At 44.8% G+C, this 20,175-nt stretch overlaps 1 protein-coding gene across 3 annotated transcripts in view; it reads right to left on the reverse strand.

Annotated features, from left to right (window-relative positions):
- Positions 1-20,175, reverse strand: part of AFF2 (ALF transcription elongation factor 2) — a 446,211-nt gene that overhangs the window by 138,792 nt on the left and 287,244 nt on the right. For 2 of the 3 annotated variants that reach the window (XM_026479777.4, XM_026479776.4), the window contains exons 5-6: positions 3,349-3,385; positions 3,022-3,055 (exon numbers count right to left, since the gene is read on the reverse strand). In XM_026479777.4, the coding sequence (XP_026335562.1) occupies positions 3,022-3,055; positions 3,349-3,385 (71 nt within the window). Of the gene's footprint in view, positions 1-3,021; positions 3,056-3,348; positions 3,386-8,916; positions 9,004-20,175 lie in introns of all 3 variants that reach the window. The other variant, XM_026479775.4, reaches the window with a different exon arrangement.

Below are 20,175 nucleotides of genomic sequence, written 5' to 3' on the forward strand. Positions count from 1 at the left end.
AGAAAGTAACACAACGTCTGGTGTGTACATTCAATCCCTGAATCTCATAATGGAAATAAATGGATCTTTCAGAGGCAGAACGGACATGATATTACTGCACAAATATACAACTTAGAGCCCTGAAAAATACAATACAAAATTTGACCTTCAGACGCCCATGCCCCACCCTCTTTGGGGATAGGGACCTTTTTGGAAGGAGGCTAGAAACTCCTTTGGATTTAGAAGCCCTGGGTGAGGCCCAGTCCAAGACTCACAGAGGCGGAGGGAAACAAAAACCACTGGGTCTTCTTTCCTCTAGAACTTATTAAGGGTTAAAGGTAAAGGCACTTTTATGTTGTTAAGTCTAATTACTAAAGAGTATAATTTTTTTTAGAGTATAACTGTTTACATTTGAATTCTGACAAGTGTGCGTCTGTACCTTTATGTGTATACACATAGCTCATTAATTTGCTTAATTTCCCCTAGGGGGCTCTATCTGTATATTTTGAAATAAAAATAAGTTCCCCCATGATTTACACTCTTATTCTCTGAATCCTAAGTCAGTGCTTTCTCCCCAGTACTATAACTACCACAGAAGAAAGATGCAAACTCGGGTCTTGGAACTCCCCCAGTCTAATGCTCTTTACTCACGGGCAGTGAGAGTTCTAGACGGAGCAGGTAGGATGTCACCCCATGGATGGACATTCCATAAAAAGCATTGTATGGCAGTGAAATCTACTGAGTGAGGAAAAGCCTGGTTCTCCAAAAGCCAGTCAGACTGCTGGGGTCAGGCCCAGAGAGAATGTGGCTGTCACGAACCCAGAGGGAGCCTGGCTGGTTCCCAGTTCGGATTCGGACACTTGGATCAGCGTTTTTGAACCTGCTGTCTGCACCTGCAGTCCTTAAAATCCGGGCCCAAATGGAAGATCTGCATTTCCTCAACTGGGGAAGAGAAGCCAAGATGAGGAAAACTGATAAAGTATCCCAGTAATTAAGGGATTCTGCTTTGCAAGACTCTCATCTCTCTCACTGCAGTAAGTGGCGGGAGCAGGTCCAGGACATTTGGTGGCCTTGGGAAGGTGTCTGTCCTGCAGCAGGGCCAACCATGGGGTTGTTTTGCACCAAACTCGAGCCACCAGCGGTCTGTCTACACCAGAACGTTCTTAGTTGCCTGAAGGATTACCCTGCCACATGGAAAATCCTAGAAGCTGGCTTGAAAAGCACACGGTAGTAAAATAGGGGAGTGATGGTAATGGCTAAGCGGATAATAATTCGGAAGCTAAAAATAAAAATTATTATAACTCTATCTGTCTTGTATTAAACCCACACCCTACCATAAAGAAGGGAACTTATTCCAGCTGAAGTCTGATGCACAATGCTTGGTCTTTAGATCCAACAGCTAAAAAGAGAGCAGTTCATTCACAAAATGGACTCAGCGTCTTCTAGTTTTATCGAACACTTCCTACAGATAACCTCAGTCATACTGAATTACGCCATATACCCCTGTGCTATGAAGTGCTGTTTTCTGGAAAGGCAGCCTCTAACTATAAATCACAATTGATGAATTTATTTCTGTTAGTTACAAACTATTGAAATATTGAATTTTATGGTCTATATGAAAATCAACATATTTCACAGCAGGAGCCTAATACTCTTGCTTTAGGAGTAAGATCATTTTACAGTGGGAAAAATACTTCTATATTTTTTCATGTCTAGAAACCTGTGTTGATTTCCTAAATGCTCAAGTGTGTGTGTGTGTGTGTGTGAATTTTATTGACAGTTTAACAGGAGAAGGGCAAGGTACGAGAACAAGACTTACTGTTTACTAGAATAACAAGGGAAGGGCAATTCAAGAAGCAATGGATGGAAAAGCGGCAATGAACAATATCAAAGACGATTTTGATTTCCATGTTTCCACATAATCTGGTCCTTAATTCAGACCAGTTATGGTTTTATTTTCCCCCTTTCTTATTTCTTTCTCACCTCTTTAACTGAGAGTTCTGGGTTGCTGAAATCGAACTTTGAATTAGAAGGCACAGATCAAGCCAGAAAACCAAACAAGGAGGCTAACAATGGGGCCAGGGCTCTGGGGGCTTTGCTGCTCAGCAGAACCAGGAACACGGAAATGCCACTGTCCTTCTCAGAGCCATGGTCTATTTGGGAGTCATTCCCAGTTGTTCTATGCAATTATTCACGATCTTCCAAAAGGTGAGCAATTCACTTCAAGTGTGCCATTAGACCACTTGAATGTCATAAATTATTTCATTTTGAAAATTTTCAAGTATGTGACTATTACTCACATAGAAAAGTCGACTTTCATTTTCCATTATTAGGAATGGAAGAAGTTGTGAGAGAAATACTCCCTTGATACGTTCTTGGACAAATGGATATTACAAAATCTACAGTAGTTAATCTGAGGAAATTGGTTTCTCTGTACCCCTCCCTCAGTCAGCATTAATGACAAATGAAGACAGTGCTGAGAGAATCGCAGGGCCCCCTGGCTTCTGAACTTCAACCCAGTGTCATGTAATCTCTTATTCCATCTCTTTCTGTCTATCCTTGTTTGTCTTTAATATACAGTCACCAGATGACCTGCAGACAGCAAGGTCTCAGGCTGACTGGCCATAACAATCCGTACTTCATGTCCCACATGGCTGCTGAGACGTGTCCTTTCTCCACCCTAGGCGGTGGTGTCTGAATATTGTGTCTAATGAGGTCTGTGGCGGAAGTTACATAATATTCAAATAACTAGCCAAGAATCACAGTTGTTTTCACATTCCAGAATTACCAATCCAGCCTGTATTTACCTCACTAGAGAGTCTAACGGTGACCTCACTCGTTTTTACTGTTACTCGCTTATTGTGGGAAATCTCATTGTCCTCTCTAACTGAACTCCATGTTATTATGAGCCAAGGTTCCTATTTTCGAGGAGTGGGAGAGAGAACAAGATTCACTCAGCACCGAGGCACCGTTTCCTTGCCAAATTCCCCCAAAGAAGGCTGCTTTGGAAACCCAAGTACTCACGACTCCAGCGATACTAACTTCGTAGAAGCTCTGTTGGTCGGGTCGCTCCACTCTGAAAAGAAAGGCCACACGCAATTACTACCCATGGTTTCCACTGTCAAACGGTCACTCTGAATGAAATCGGTCTTCAAACATGCAGCCCTTCCAGGTACAGATATATATTTTTATAGCATCCTGCCATAAATCACAGATGAAAAAGTACAGGAAACAATTGGATGTATCACGATATGACTTTTTGCCACTGTCAATTCACGCTTTCATGATATTAGGTAGGAAAGAGAAGAAAGTGGGGGAGGAGACAACACGAATGTTTGGACTAAGTAGAATTTTTTAAAAAATACCTACTTTGTAAGGTGAATCCTGGGGTCAGGTGTTGGGATTCCTATAAGGAAGAACACACAAGACAAATATTAGTGAACTGCTACAGAGGGAGCAAAAGGTGTATCTGTTATTGTTGAAGACAGAACTTGCCTAGTGTTTGCCAAAAAGGAAGACCCTCTTGACAATTCCATTAAGCCGGCTTCCGTCCCTAGCTCTATTTGAAGGATAAACATTTGCTAGTCGAACCTGCCGCAACATGACCATACCTGCCATTCCATCAGACCCATGAAACGTGTGCAACATGGGAACAAATGACCCACACGTGTGAAATTCAAGTGTTTAATTTCTCACTTAGCTAGGCAATGAGGTCTCTAAGGAAGGAAAGGGGCCCTGGTTCAAACTAAAAAAATGATCCTGGTTTTTGTAGAAGTGTAAACAAGACCGTAATTAATAGATGTGCTCAGTTGCTCCCTTTTATAGTAACAACTCCAATTTTCTACCTTAACTGTGACACATACGCGATAGATGGATCTCATTTTCACAAGACAAGTGTTCTTAAAACTTCATTACAAATTTGGTGAAGGACAGGAAGCCATTTGAAATACGTGAGTGGAGCACGTTATTTGAAGGATTTAGATTTGATTTGAAAGTCACCCTGCACACAACTCATTCACTGATTTTGAGAAATGCAGATTTCTACATATGGCGCTTTCTGGGAGCATGGCACACCTGTGTGGATCCTGATCAAACTCATAGGCAGAAGCACTACAACAATGGACAGGGTTTGCACGGCCCCGTGGGGACGGAAGAGAGAGTACTGACGGCAAGACAAGAGCCTCAAAAGGGGGACAATGAATTCAAGGACATACAAGAATTTGTTATGTCCACCACTGCTGTAAGCAATCTAGTCTTGAAGCCTAATCTTGCTACTTTACAGAAGAAAAACAGAATCAGAGGACCGTCTGTCTTTAAGAGAAAGTAATCAAGAACAATAACACTGTGCTTTAATGGAAAGTGAATGTTTCGATCTATTTAGTATGATTCTGTTGCCCAGGAGATTTCACTTCCAGCGAGATCACCACTCCGGAAGACTACCAGAAACTCCACAAGAGATGGAAAAGGCCTCTCAACTAAAGAGCTATCACAAAGCCCATGCAGTTTGCTGCTCAAAGCTTTCTCTACCCTCACTTGATAGAGAATTGACTTTGACAAAAAACTCTAACAAGCTTGGCCATTTGATTCCCACTCCTTAGCAAATCATAAATGGCGAGGAAGGGGAAACAGTCCTAGAGGCACAGCCACTGGGAACGCTGAGACATGAAACAGGTGGCCAAAGAAAATGACACAGCCAAGTCAGAACTTACAAAGCACAGGAGTCTATGGCCATTTAATATAGAGGCAGGCATTCCTATGCATCTTAATAGCTCCCGAGGGCATAATTATAGCACAGTCCAATAACTGGTGCTCATCATGTCTAAGTTATCAAGACAGAAAAAAGCATGTTCGGTAGAACTTTTATAAGAAATCAGAAAAATATTAATTGCATCTCAAAATGATTCGTATTACATGATTCCTATGGAAGGATGGGCCTTTGGTTATCCAAGAATTTTGATCACCCAGAACACCTCATTTCTTTCCCAGAATGCCAAATAAATGAGGGGTTAACCATTTGTATGTCCTTCACTACATACCAATATTTCTACCTGTTATTTTTCACAAGGGATTTCATCACAGTCATATGGGGCGAGTTTAGGCTCGTATAACAGTAGGAATCAAATGACAAGTTCCAAAGTCAAATAAACCAAAAACTTGGTTAGAGAGTCACACATGCAGCCAGTCACCATACTGGTCCCAGCAAGCCGGCCTGAAGTTTTAACCTTCATCCAAGTATTCTCGACTTTAGACCCGAACAGTCAGTTGTTCAAGGCATCAGAGCAGTGATTTATGAAATGAACTCGAGGATTGCATTATTTACTTAATTTGGGACATTGAAGTTATGTGTTCTTGATACCTATTTTTTTTTCAAGTAGGCTCCACACCCAACGTGGGGCTTGAACACACAACCCTGGGATCAAGAGCTGGATGCTCTATCGAGTTAGCCGCCCAGGTGCCCCTTGATACAGTTTTTAATGTTAAGATGGGTAAGACTTTTTAAAACCAGAATTCCAAACAAAGGAAACACCTCTGGATATCACCCAAGTTAGCATACAAACACACCCAACCCCGACTGGAAATAGCTTGGTTGTGGGAAAAATCTGCATTGTTCATGCCATAATTGTTGATGCCCATAATACAAATTAAAAAAAAAAAACCTGACTTTGTGTGTTTCCTTCATAGACATGTCATATAAGTAATTTTAATAATAGGATATAATGATGTCAAATTGTTTCCACAAACTTAAGTGAGAATATTTTCAATATTAACTTTGATGATAATCCCACAATCAGACGCTCCCACAGGATCTAGATTCTAGAGCAGGGATTGGCAAACTTTTCCTGCAAAGGGCCGGATACCAAAGAGCCTACGCTTTAGGGGGCTATACAGTCTCTGTCGTAACTACTCAGCTCTGTGGCTGTAGCGTGAGAACAGCCACAGCTAATACAGAAATGAATCAGTGTGGCTGGAGTCCAAGAAAGCTCGAGTTATAGACGCTGGAATTTGAATTTCATATCAGTCATGCTATTTCATACCATTCAGAGTAACTCATAATATTCACAACCATTCCATTCTTTTTCTTTTGAAAATCCTAACCATTTAAAAATCTAAAAGCCCATGGGTTGTAGTTTGCCAGCCTCTGTCTGGAGTTTGACTACTTCCACGAAGCCTTTACTGAACTTCCCCTGAGGACACTATTAGCTCCCTCACTTCTGCTTAGCGATGTACTCTGTTCCTCGTGAGTTTTTCCATTCTCTATGAGCAAACATGGCCTTCTCAATTTGGGATGGATAAGTAAACTTCAGTAAGTTGGGAATTTCCAGCTGTGTCTGTTTTTGTAAGCCTGCAGACTCACTGACTACCTGACCTGAAAAATCCACTGGGATTATATATACACACAGGCGTGCGTGCGCAGACACACACAGATAGTGCAGATGGGGAAACTGAGGCTCAGAGGAACTGGAGTAGGACCACCTGCCTAGCGATTAGCAGAGTCAGGATTAAAAGCAGCCAGGTCTGCAGCTCCCAAGGGAATTGAGCTGCTCCAGCTCGCTCATGAACATACGAGAGGGATGCTCTCTGAGAGGGTGGCATCTCCTGGGTCTGGTGCGAACACTGAGGAAGGGGGTCACCCAGGCACATGTATTTACTGTACAGGGCCACATTTTGGAAAATGGAATTTGAACCGAGGCATCTGTAAATCTGTGTGATAAACACATCGCCACAGAACCTGATTCCCTGATTTATTAGCTGGATGATTCGGAGCACATTACTTTACTCCATGCCTCAGTTTCCTCCCCTGTGAATTTGGGAGAATCGAATTACCAATCTCTTTGGGTTGTAATGAGGATGGAATTATTTACTAGATATTAGAATGAGGCGAGGCACGTTGCGGCATTTGTTGTTGATGTACTTTTCTTTCAAACCAACATTTTGGCAGGAACCAAGCGAAACAAAAGAGTGGGTGTGTATCCATCCTGGTTTCACCATTTTATGCCAGTTGCCTCTACCTTTATCATGGGGTCGATGGGAGCACAGATAATTGGCAGAAAATGCAAATCATGCCTGATTCCAAATTGTGCACTTACTACAAAAGCCCATTTAAACAACCGGTTCTATTGTATACACTTGTAAATGTCAAAATTGCAACTTGCGCGAATTATCTCCTAAATTGGAGAACACAGCTGAAAACACTGCAATTGCTGAACCAGTGTTGGATTCAACGCCTGAAAAGGTTGGATGGATCCCTTGGCTGGGATGCTAGGGAGAGGACCCCAAGCCCAGAGTGGCCTAAGGAGGGACACTGGGCATACAGGAGGGAACGACACACATACCGGCCACGGACAGAGGGTTGCTGCTCACTTACTTCTGACCCCTTTCAAAGGTGGACAGGGATCACTAACTGCAGTTTAAACCAATGTTATTGTTAAACTCACGACCCTAGAAACTGAAGTATGACTGGGTTTCTCCTTCTACAAATAGTCTGAACTCCTTTGCTGGCACTCAAGGTCTTTTACAGAGATGTGCTCATTTGCCTGGAGTTCAGATATCTCTCCATTCCCAGGACCACGCCATGAGCCCTCATCTCCTCGTGCCTTGGTCGCTCCTGTTCTGCTGCATGGACTGCTCATCTCTTAGGCCCTTCTCCACCTGTCAAAGGTGTAGGCATCCTACACATGCCGCCACCTCTCTGAGCACTTCCTCAACTCCCGGGGACCGTTAGACACTTCTTGGAACCTTCTATTCTCTATGAAGACATTTTGGCACTGTTTTGCCATTTAGCTGATAACACATTGAGGGTTTCTCCTCATCCCTAACTTTAAGTCTATTGTATGCCCTCAGGTAATGGTTTCTGAATAAATGGATGGATGGATGGATGGTTAATTGGATGGAAGGACGGAAGGGAGAAAGACATGACTTTTTCTTCTTAAGCGCGTTATTAGAATAGCCGTGGTTATTTAGGCATTTTAAAAACTGATGGTGAGAAAAAATTCTCAGTGGGAGCAGGTGAGGAAAAAAATTAAACATTTGACAATAGAACTGAAGAAGAAGTTCTATCACTAGGATGTGTTGGCGGGTAAAAGATCTGTGTGCTTGTGAGCAAGGACTGGAAGGTGATAGACAAAATTGAAAATCGACCCATTAGGGTGAAGAGTATAGGTTTTCTTAATTAAAAAATAATCTTGAATGTTGTTGTTACATCACCTAGTTGGTCCTCTTAAGGGATGAGCTCACTCTTCTGATTCATCATTCTGGGCACAGTAACGTAGACAGAGGCAGGGCTCTAGGTAGTACAGTACGCAGGCCAGCGTCTGTGGATATATGCTCTTAAAGACTCCCCTTCAGTGGGCACCTGGGTGGCTCAGTCGGTTAAGCGTCTGCCTTCGGCTCAGGTCATGATCCTGGGATCCTGGGATGGAGCCCCACATCGGGCTCCTTGCTCAGCGGGGAGCCTGCTTCTCCCTCTCTTTCTGCTCGTGCTCTCTCTCTCTTTCTCTCATTTGCTCACGCTCTCTTGCGCAAATAAATAAATAAAATCTTTAAAAAAGACTCTTTTGGGAAAAATGAGATTTATATTAACATCCTGAGGGGTGAGAGGAAGTCTAGATTTTTTAAAGATTTATTTATTTATTTGAGAGAGCACATAAGCGGGGATGGGTGCAGATGGGGAGGAAGAGGGAGGGAGAAAGAATCTCAAGCAGACTCTGCACTAAGCATGGAGCCCAATGTGGGGCTTGATCTCATGACCCTGAGACCATGACCTGAGCCAAAACCAAGAGTTGGACGCTCAACAGACTGAGCCACACAGGCGCCCCGAGGAAGTCTAGACTTTATGGCACTAGAACACCGAGGTCATTTGTATTTGTAGGACTCCAATCGGAAGACTGGTACAATTGAAATAAGATAAAGGAAAATGGAGGCAGGAAGAGAATTGACCTGTCCTGGGATGGAAAGTGTGTTCTTCTCAGAGTTTCCGGAAGTATGCATGGCAGTGAGAGGAGCAGGCCAGGAATGGGTCATCTCCTGGTGAGGAAAAACAAAGGAACTTTATTTTGGGGCACTTAGCAAATCAAACACTTTCTTGGCATAAATACAGTAGGTCCCTTTATAAATACTTACGGACTCAGTTGGCCTTAATTGTTTTCAGGGGAGCTTAAATTTGTTCCTTCCATTCCCCTGTCCCTTCCTGGTGCTTGAAGCCTGTCTGTGACACAAGGAGCCATCCAACATCACTCGCACAGAGCCAGGGACAAGGAGCTCACTAATGCCTGAAACAGCCCGTCCCACGTTGAGACAGCCCAATCACCCTATTCCTTCTGGTTGTGACCAAAACAACTGTCTCCCAGTAGCTTCTACCTATGGACCGTACTTTGGAACCACACAGAACACATCTCATCTCCTCTTCTTTCGCATGACAAACCGGCAGCTAGTGGAAGACAGCAATCCTATGCCCTGGTGCTGCCTTTTCTCTAGCCTGAGACATTTGGAGCTTATTCGTTCATTCATTGGGAACCTTCAACTTTTCTTGTAATGCTGGGGTTCTGCATTCTGTCAACTCTCTTAGGTGCTCCTAGGAGGGCCTCCTGATGGCCTGGGGCTCTGCCAGCTCCTGCTATCCTGTTTCAGGTGTGATCTGCCACCTCGGGGAAGGGCAGCACCATCACCACCTTCGCTCCCTCGCTCCAGATATTCTGACACCCCTTTCTCTTGGCGGAGCCTCACGGTCACAAAATCAGGCACGTGCCGTTGATTTTCCATGCAAAGACGAGGTCGCTGAGGAGAATTCATTTTCATTCACAGAGAAGGTTACTACGAGATTGGTAGCACTGTCCCGTCCAGCCGGACACAGGGCATTTCTGTGAGTTCGAGCCTCAACCTAAGAAGGAGAAGCGCCCAAGGCTCCCACACTCTCTGTTATCAGCAGGGGCACCTTCTCGATTCCTTCAAACACTCCGTATGAAAAGAACTGCCGTTCAAATCTTGCTTGAGTCTTAGGGCTCGTGGCCAACACGCTTTACCCGAAGAGGAAGGGTAATTAAATCACAGGCTCAACGTCTCAGCACCAGAGATGACAAAGTTTGTGAAGCAGGAGGGGGCCAGCCTGTGTTGGATTCATCAGACATTCCGGTGTATAAACATGCAACATAAAAATCAATGCAATAATGGGGAGCAAAAAAGGCGAGCTTTGGGGAGGAGTGGAGAGGATCAAAGTTTATGAAAGGCCTTTTTTTTTAAATGAGTCAGTTATATAATACTTTCCCCCAATCTTTATGGGTAACATAATTAGTCATTTCAAAGGTAATATTAATAAGAACTCTCAGGTAGCACTAAAACATGTTTTTCCCCCTTCTATAATTACCCAGTTCAAAAAGAGCTTTGATGTATGAAGAGCTGTAATGCAAGCAGATACTTCACAGACCCATTCGCAGCGGCAGTGCCGAAGCAGAATTTTAAGTACGATTCAGACAAGGGCTGACACAGATCGGAGTCTACCTAGCACTATTTAAAAGGAGGCGCTAAGGACATTAAACATGCATACAAGATTTAGAGGGGATGCTTAACCTACTTAAGAGAGAGACTACTTTCAAGTGTTTTTGAGTTGCGCATTGGTATGCAGTTGATAACGTTTGTACACTACTTATGCATTCATCAAAACTGGCCCAAAGTAACTCAGTGCGACAACAGTTTGAAGCCCAATTGCAATTCCTGAATGATTTCTTTTACATTGTCAGTGTTTTCTTTTTCTGATGAAGGCTGGTCTTCTCCAAAATCCGTCCCACATAAAACATACAGGTCCTACTTAGCCAGACCTAAGCAAGGGGCAGGAAGGCCCCAGCCTGGGATCAGGAAGTATCATCTCTCAGCAGCAACTCAGGTTCCATCCCTTCTTACCACTGGCTGTAGACGTGTGCCTCTGGGCCTATGAAAAAGTGTTTCGGACACCTGGAAGGATGAACTCCCCTCTCAAAGGTGTACCGCCCCCCGGGGTCATCTGAATTTACTCTGTGGCAGAATGAGATGATCCCGAACCACTGTCTGAGCACACCACCCTGCCGGGCAGGCCACACAGAACTGCCGCCATGTTTGCATTTTCAATTATAACTGATTCTCTGTATTGGAAACGTGAGATTTCATGACATGGCAAGCCGATTCCGTGTTACCACCGATGCATTTGATTAAAGTAGGCATGATGCAGTTGAAAGGAATATAATTTCCTGAAAGGCTATCTTCAGCAAGGAACGTTGGAGCAAGCTCTTTCACTTCTCAAAATGAGCTAGACCTGTAGAGTGTGGAAAGCTCACAGCAGATTTTCCATTGTCACCCTTTTCATTCACACTTGAAGGATATTAATCTATTTTTATGTTCTTGCTATTGCCAAGATAAGAACCCCCACGCACCCTTACCCAACTGCACCAAGTCTGCCTATTCATCAGGTAGGAAGGAGCACCTGCTGCGCAGGGTCGCCAAAGCTCTCAAAACAGGCTCCAGTGCTGCGCATCCGCGCTGAACACCAAGCATCGCTCCTCCATGAACAACAAACGTCTCTCCCACACACAGACGGACGCACGCACGTGAGGTGGGTCTGAAACTCCTTCATCTCTGGGCTCCCTCCCTCCGCCCTCAGTGAGAAACTAAGCAGGGGCTCATCTTCCCATTGGGCAATGGGAAGTGAAAGCTGGTGACCAGTTCCAAAGCGCGTACTCTTTCCATGGCGCTGGATAGGTTGACTGTTCTTGTAGAGTTGACAAACACGGTTAACGGAGAAAGGACTAAGTAAGTAATGATGTGTCATCTTTCAGCATTTAACAAAGAATTGGTTTCACAAGCCACAGGCACTCCACATAATCTCTAACAGCCGGGTGGGTGCTTAAGTTAATGTGAGCTAAGACTTCAAGGTCAAACCCAGAAAAGTCAGAAAAGCCCCAATTTTCTGTTTCTTTTTTTTTTTTAAGATTTTATTTATTTAGTTAGTTTGTTTGGAGCATGAGTGGGGGATGGGCAGAGGGCAAGAGAGAATCTCAAGCAGACTCCATGCTGAGCACAGAGCCCAACACAGAGCTCAATCCCACAGCCCTGAGATCACGACCTGAGCCAAAACCAAAAGTCCAACACTCAACTGACTGAGCCACCCAGGCACCCCCCCTTTTTTTTTAAGATTTATTTATTTCCTTGAGAGGGGTGGGGTGGAGGGGCCAAAGGAGAAGGGGAGAATCTCAAGCAGACTCTTGCTGAGTGCAGAGCCTGACAAGGGGCTCCATCTCATGACCCTGAGATTGTGACCCGAGCCAAAATCAAGAGTTGGACGCTCAACTGACTGAGCCATCCAGGCGCCCTAGATAAGGCCCAATTTTCCACCAGTGATTCCTTCTCCACCATATTATCCACACCACGGCTCGTGGCTAGGACTCTAATGAACCCAAAACAAGTTGTGGGGAGCATCACTTGGCTGGACTCAGACACAGAAGCTGGGCGCGCCACTGGCTGAGGAGCAGAAGGTCTGGATTCCAGACTCTCCTAACACACGGCTGTCTGGCTGGCTGTTCTTTGTAGTAACTAGGATGGTGGCCCAAGCCTTGTCTTACTCAACTTTGTATCTCCAGTGCCCAGTACGTAGTAACTGGTTAATATGAGATATTATTATTAGTGTCTGAAGTTTCTGTGTTTGAATTAATGATAAGAAGAAGAATCATACCAAAATTCACTAAGTGCTTACAGTGCGCCAAGCATTCAGTTCCTGCACTCAGTCTTTGTGTGCTACAAACTAAAGAGGCAGGGGTTACCATCATACTCCTTTGGAGACACAAAGAAGTCAAGTGACTTGTCCAAGGCCACACAATTAGTAAATGGCTGGGTCTGTTTGGTGGATGCCCTCCATTTTGTTCTAGTAACTTCTGCCGGTCACTGGGATCTAGAAAAGATAAAAAGTCAAGATCCTCCCCGAGAAGAGCTCACTCTGCTTGATGTGCGAACCACCTCGAGAGGGGAATGTGTCGAGGTGCTGGAAGGAATCCATTGTGTGAGGCCTTTGGGAAAGGCTTCACAGTGAAGGCGAGAGGAGCCGCGCGTGTGCACGTACGTGTGTGTGTGTGTGTGTGTGTGTGCATGTGTATTCCTTTCAGAGGCTAACATTCTAGGTGGCACGCAGTAGATGTTCAAGCAGTGTATGTTTAGGTTAAACAGCATAACATAAATATTCAGGTCCTTACCTCGAAGAGTTAACTGAAGAGACAATTAATTTTTCAAATAACCATCTTAATGAATGCAATGGTGGTATCTTACATATTTCATTGTTGTTAGAGTCCAAAAGATCCCCCAAGGATCCCTGGACTAGGAGTAAGGAGAGCTTAACTCATGTCCCAGTTTGGCCAAGAGCTATCTGAGTGACCCCAGTCAAGTCGCTCGCCCTCTCTGAGCGGCCGTGTTCCCACCTGCAGCACATGGGCTTTGGCTGAGATGGCCTCTGGGGGTTCTCGCAGCTGTCAGCACTGTTCACCTCTGCCCCCACATCTACGGGCCTGAACGGGGGAAAGGGAGCTACTGCATGGGCCAGGGGTCCGGATAGCACGGCATCGAACATGCAGAAGACTTGTCGTGAGGAGCCCTGTGAGCAGGCCGGAGCATTGCCAGCATGAACCTCGTGGACAGGTAGCTCAGGATCTGTCCAGGGCTCCGGATGAGAGGGGCTCTGTACACCTCACCCCTTCCCTCTGCTGAAATACTAAGAATAATATCGCTGCAATTTGGGAAGTACACCTTTCTTTCTCCAAAACTGACGAAAACCTGAAATAGGGAGTCCAGTCCATGTGGCCCGACTGCAAGTGGGTGTGTTTCGTAGACTCAAATCTGCTTCTTCTAGCACAAAACCCCATGTGTGCATGGGTGCAGGGGGTGGGAGGTTGTCAATAACTTACCAGAAAACCTAATTCGCTTGAATAAATGACTTAGAACCTTTGTATCCACAGTCCCTGATGGTTCTCTGAAGAGCCAGAAACAGGCAGTGAGGGGGAGTGAGGCATGAGGGTTGCCAGGCAGTAAGGGTCAAGGGCCCCTGGGGTCCCCAGTGGGGCCGGCCCCGGGAATCAGGCCTCAGGAGAATTCCTCAGTCCTCAGTCCACTCTCAGTTGCTAACTGGCTTGTAGGAGGTTCTGCTTCTCCCTGATAGGAGAGGGAAGCCAGGCAGGGATATTAGCACAATGTCTCCGCATCAGCAGTGGTGCTGGCTGTTCAATAGCAAATGGACTGCAGGGGCTGGAGCGGGGGGGGCGTGAGGAGGGGGCACAGGGAGCAGAGCAGTCAGCCGGGAGAGGACCCACGAGCTGACTGTAGTCTGCACAGGCTGCCACTCCCAGTGTGGCCTACCAGCATGCAGCCCCTGCAGAAACACGCACTTGCCTGCTTCCCTCGGCAGGCTCTCCTTCCTAGCAGGCCCTGGGAAGACAAGGGCTGGACGATGGAGCCCTCTGGCCAGGGTCGTAAAAGTTTCCATGTAAGGAAGCAGGGCACATGGGAAGAGCTACTGGTTGGTCTCTCTCTCTCTCTCTCTCTCTCTCTCTCTCTCTCTCTCCTCTGGGCCCTCCCAGAATAGACATTGTGCTTCCCAGAATGTTTTGTCTTAAAGACGCTCATATAAACGGTGCTGCTTACTTAGGGTTCGAGGGCCTTTTTAACCCTGGCCAGGCCACAATCTAGGACATTGACAGCACTCGGGAAATGAGGTCCTCGTTGGGAGACTGGGAAATGGCCGTAGCACACCTTGGCGTCAGGAAGGCATCTACCAAAGCTCCCACGGAAGTCCTAGGGCTAAGGGTGGGGATGTGTGAGGTGCATTACTGTGCTCTAAGGTGGATTTACAGAGCGGCTGAATACGCTTACGCAATTGTTCAGTACATAAGGTCAACCTAGAAGACTGCCTCTAGAGGCTTTCCATAGGGCTCTGTCATTTGTGGCCCTTCCCTGTTTACCAGTTTTAACGATAATAATGCCTTATCTTTTATTGTGCATTTTGATTGAAAGAAATAACTGTTGAAACACTATCTCATTTAATCAGTAACTGAAGAACATACAGAATGTCTGCTTATCAAAATTGTAGGTGACGCCAAATGACGAATAATCAAAATTCACAAAGATATTCGTAAACCTGGCCTGAAGCCAAGAAGATAAATTTTAGCAGAGGTAGACAAAAATCACAGTTATGTTCCACCAACCAAGTGTAAACGTGCAGAACGAGGAAGCCTATTTCAGCAGGGGCATCGGGATACTGCAGTCTCTTACTAGGGACAGCTACGAGACCGCGAGAGCTTACAAAGCTTATCACATGTATAAATGCACTTTAAAAGAGAACATTTAGTCTACAGAAGAGGGAGACTGAGGGAAGGTCTGCGAGGTGCCTTCAAATACCCTAAGGGCTCTCATGTGGAAGAGATCTGGGACCTGCTTTGTGGACCAAGAGGTTAGGACTCGCCCTATGGGTAAGGTTATCAGGGGACCTGCTTTAGCTCAAACTATAAAAGATTTTCTGTTCCTATGAGCTTTCCAATCATGGAGCCTATTGCTTTAGAAGGCAATGGGGGCCCATCTCTAAAGGCAGAAGATTTAAAGGGATTCCTAGAAAGGCAGGGCAGGGAGGTTAGGGACCAACTGTATTGCCTTCCATGAGCCTATGATCATATTCTCCAGCTCGGTGAAGTCAAGGATATTTATGATGCAAAACTGAATCTGAAACAGCAGGGCTTGTTTGTTTGTTGTTTTTTTACATGACATGCAAACATGACTGACCAAATTGGCTAAGGAAATTCACCATTCTCCCAGGGATGGTGGGGGAGGAGTACTAGGGAGGGCCCGCTATCTCACAGTGAGACAGCTAACAGCCCCATTTGTCTGATTGTTTGCTCAGCTCTTGGACAATCCAACAATAGTGGAACCATAGACTTTTCTGGGCTTGATCACTAATACTCCTGCCAAGCCTGTCTAGTGGTCACAATGCTGTTCCATGAAATTGAATGAATATTCTTCTCTTTGGAATGGTCTTAAGACACTCTACTGAGACTGCATCCTTGATTTCTATTCAAGTGCTGGTAGGGAAGAAGTATAAAATCAACTGTCCTATTAAACATACCTTCCCAACAATGGGCCATCACAAAATGCAATCCATTAGGGAAAAAAAAGGCCAATTCTTTTTTAGGTTTCTAACACTAAGTTATAATTTCACTGACATGGTATAAAAATCCTGGCACTGTTTCTTTCTTCAAATAAATAACTGACTGCTTTATTCAAAACTCTTTAGTCTGGGTGGTTGTTTCAGGGAATCTGGAAATTTTCTCCATCAGCCCCAGCGCTGTACATGCAAAAGGTCCAGCTCACACTGGCTGCCTTCATCCTGGTACCCCCCCAATCAGAATTTGATGTTAAAAGCGCCTAAATCTTATTTACAGTCAGGAGCACGGTGATCAGTGACCCCGAGGCTTCTCCATGTGTTCATTCAGCCAATCAGTCCACCTTCTTGCCATTGCTAGATGCAGTACGTTCCATTCCATTTACTAAATATAAAACAGGGTTGTGTATGGCCACGGGCAGTTACTCGTCAGATGCTCCACACTCAGAGTCCACAAAGAAGCCTCTCCAAAGGCAGCAACAGGTGGGCAGACCACCATGGTGACACACTGGGCAGAATTCAACCAGACCCATGGAGTTCTGCACGTGTTTTCGGCCGCGGCAACCTGAGGCCACAGCCCACCTACTTAATGGGGTTTGACACCCCAATAGACAATTGCTTTGTAAATTTGGATACTTCTCAGGACATTTGTCTCCATTAGTTGAACCAATCAGTACAGAAGACTGGCCACCCCATTAGAAAACGTTGCTCGATTGATTTCAATCTAAACTGCCTTCTTCGCGAAAAATTAGCACCAGTTCAAGAGTAGGAACTGTAAGAACCGGCCACCGGGAAATGATTTTGCAGAGACCAGGAGCAGAGAGGAACCTTAGCAGAGGGCTTCTGCTCCATGGGGCAGTCCAGGCGTTAGACGTTTCTGAGGTTTCCTGAACGCCACTTCTTCCCTAACTCAGGAACTTGTTTCCTTCCTCCAGAAGTGAATTTTGACACTGTTACTCATTTTCAAAAGCAATTTTTAAACTTTACTGTTCAGTTTCTAGCTTTTGTGTTTCAAATTATTTTGCCATCAACTACATCCAGATGACCATCATTTAAAATATAATATAATAGCATCTTGTTTTCCAGAGCAGCTTCCCTGGAAGGAACGGCACACCATGTCCTCATAGCATGAAAGAATTCCTTATGGCTAACCTCTAATTTGCTCCTTTAGCTCCAGGTCAGCCAAAGCAATCTGATAAAATTCACACACCTTCATTGGCTGTTCCCCCAGCACCATCTTTAATGATCTACATTTAGTTTCATTCATCCTAAAAAACATTTGAGTGTCTACTCTCTGCAAGGTATCTAAGAGCCGGGTAGCTGGACCAGATCCAGGCACAGGGTGTGGCTGGGCTCTACCTAGGTAACTAGAGTATTCGTAATTGGAATGGGTATGAGATAATAATTATTAGTTATCGTTCAAAAGTAGAACTAAAATAAACCTGTCAGAATTGGCTTTTAAAAAAAAAGTCACATTCCATTTGTTATCATGTTCCAGAAATCACCAAAGACATGTGCTAATCTCACACGATGGTACAGACAGACCAAGACTGCAAGTGCAGAGATGTGGGTTCTACGGTAAGTGAAAGACAAGTTCAGGCAAAGGGAGGCAGGAAGAGACATTTCATGCAATCCCCAGTCTGAGCCTTTTTGAAGCCTTACACAAGGCGTCAGTCTTCCTTTCTAAGGGCTGCTGTAGCTTTTCAAACATGATAGCTTTCTTGTAGTTTACGCTTATCACATTAAGAAAAATGGTAATGAGGAGTTCATGACAACTGCTTTTAGAAGGAACAAAGGCTCAATTGCTGAGGAAAAAAGAAGTAATATCTATTTTCATGGAAAGAGCCCTCCAGTGAACAACTTGGCCGTAGCTTTCTTCTTTCATTATTTCTGAGCTCAGTAAAAATAAGGTGTCAGGCCACGAATACAGCTGAAACTCCAGCCAATATGATTTGCACAGAATTGTCTTTCCTCTTAGAATCACAGAATTACAGCACCAGGGGGATGAAAGGGAACCGGTTTGTCCCATTCACATGAAATTAACTAACAAATTGATCATAAGGTGTTCGTCTAGCTATTGAACACCAGGCCCTCCTCCTCCATCAACACACTCCCCCAGTAAAAATCAAAATAAGTCAGGGGCGCCTGGGCAGCTCAGTGGGTTAAGCGTCTGCCTTCAGCTCTGGTCATGATCTCGGGGTCCTGGGATCGAGCCCCGCATCGGGCTCCCTGCTCAGCGGGAGTCTGCTTCTCCCTCACCCTCTCCCTCTGCCTGCTGCTCCCCCTGCGTGTGCTTCCTCTCTCAAATAAATAAATAAAATCTTTTAAAAATAAAAATAAAATAAAATAAGCCAACAGAGGCATCAAACTCTTTGCAGTCGCCTGAATTTAATAACATTACAACCACAACTAAGCCTTAGTGAAATTGATTCAGAAAGCCCCCTCGGAATATTCCAAGCCCCTAACAGGCTGAGTATTCTTCAATGCCTGGACAGTCACTCCTCTCTCCAGATTAGTTTCTTTCTGCAATTACTTCAAATAATAGGAAATAAATAGCTTCTTTATTCCATATTAAGACTGGCAAAGAGGCAGTACAAGTAAGAGCCATATCTTTTTCTAAAGGGACATCTGGCTAATGGGGAAAGAGAACATTCTAAACTCAATATGAACACTCCAGGGGCCAGGCAGTGTGGACATAAAACCTTGCCCCATAGGCATGCCATAAAGCGCCAGTCCTGTGTTAAAATCAGGAAGGCTGATGCCTGTCTGCCTTGGTGACAACAGCTACCTGCCAAACAGCATAAGCTAGAAGTGGCTACTGACAGGATACATCTTTGGCATCAGAACACAGAGATACTTATATACTAAGGCTTTACTACACGAAAATCCAATCTGATCCTTGCATCACTACCTAGTCATGTTAGTTTGTTTCTTAATAAAAAGGTAACAATCACAGAGTCTTTTTATTAAGAATTTCCCCCTGACATCTCTGAGGCACCCAAACCATTTGTACACCATGAGAAGGGGACACCTTCCAACTCCTCCCCCATCCCGCCCACCCTGCCAAGCTTTTTTTAATGACCTTGTGGGAATCCACTCCCCATGGATGTCTCCAAATCCTCTTTAAATACCATCTCTTGGGGGAAATCAGGTCAGGACGTTTACTCCCTGCTATACGTTTAGGAAAGCACCAAAGAAGATTCAACTTCACTGGAAAAGTTCTAGTGAGCAGATGTCAGGTTGGGCTTGAGGTAACTAAATGCACATGGAGGACTCTCTCCCTGGGCTTCAGACCACGCTGTGTAATCCATTTGTATCTCCTGTCCAAACGCCAGTTGTCCACTGGTGGTTTTCTACTGGGTTTTAGTCACACGCTTCACCCCAGTGCAACAGCACCCCACCCTCCCCTGCCAGTGGCTCCAGCTCGTCTCATCTGTCCTTCATTTGCTTTCAAAAAGAAAAGAAATGTGCAAAATCATTAAAAACAATCCTGGACAGGGATTTGCAAGCTACCCACAGAGACCGTTACACAGCTGACAGAAATCGACGTGGCAGGGTCTCTGGGCTAATTAAACAAATGTGACAATTTGAAAAGCTGCAAAGTGCCTTATGAACCATGGAGTGGTCAAAAATGAAAAAGAAAAGACAAGACATGAAAGGAGCTTATATATTTAATAATTAGGAAAACCATCGCAGGGGCAATTCATACCCCTCAGCAAAGGCAGGCTGGGAGCCTATAAAGGATTGAAGCTCGGAATTCAAAGTCACACTTCGAGAATCTTTGGAATTGCTGAACCTTTAGGAAGAGTCACAATTAAATCCAATAGAAGTGTGCACGTATTTAGTGGTTAGAATTCCCCAGAGGTTTCGATTTCATCTGTGTTACTGTGTTTCATCCACTCAAGAATCCAGGCAAGTAGTTCTCCTAGTTCTCATTTCACGGATCAGATTCCCGCGTCCCAGCGAAGAGCAACCTCTGGGACAGAGTCACGCAGCCAGTGTGTGGCAGATGAAGGACCTCTGTCTGGGTGGTGGCTTTACAC

The sequence above is a fragment of the Ursus arctos genome, chromosome X, assembly GCF_023065955.2.
Source record: "Ursus arctos isolate Adak ecotype North America chromosome X, UrsArc2.0, whole genome shotgun sequence".
Classification (NCBI taxonomy): domain Eukaryota; kingdom Metazoa; phylum Chordata; class Mammalia; order Carnivora; family Ursidae; genus Ursus; species Ursus arctos.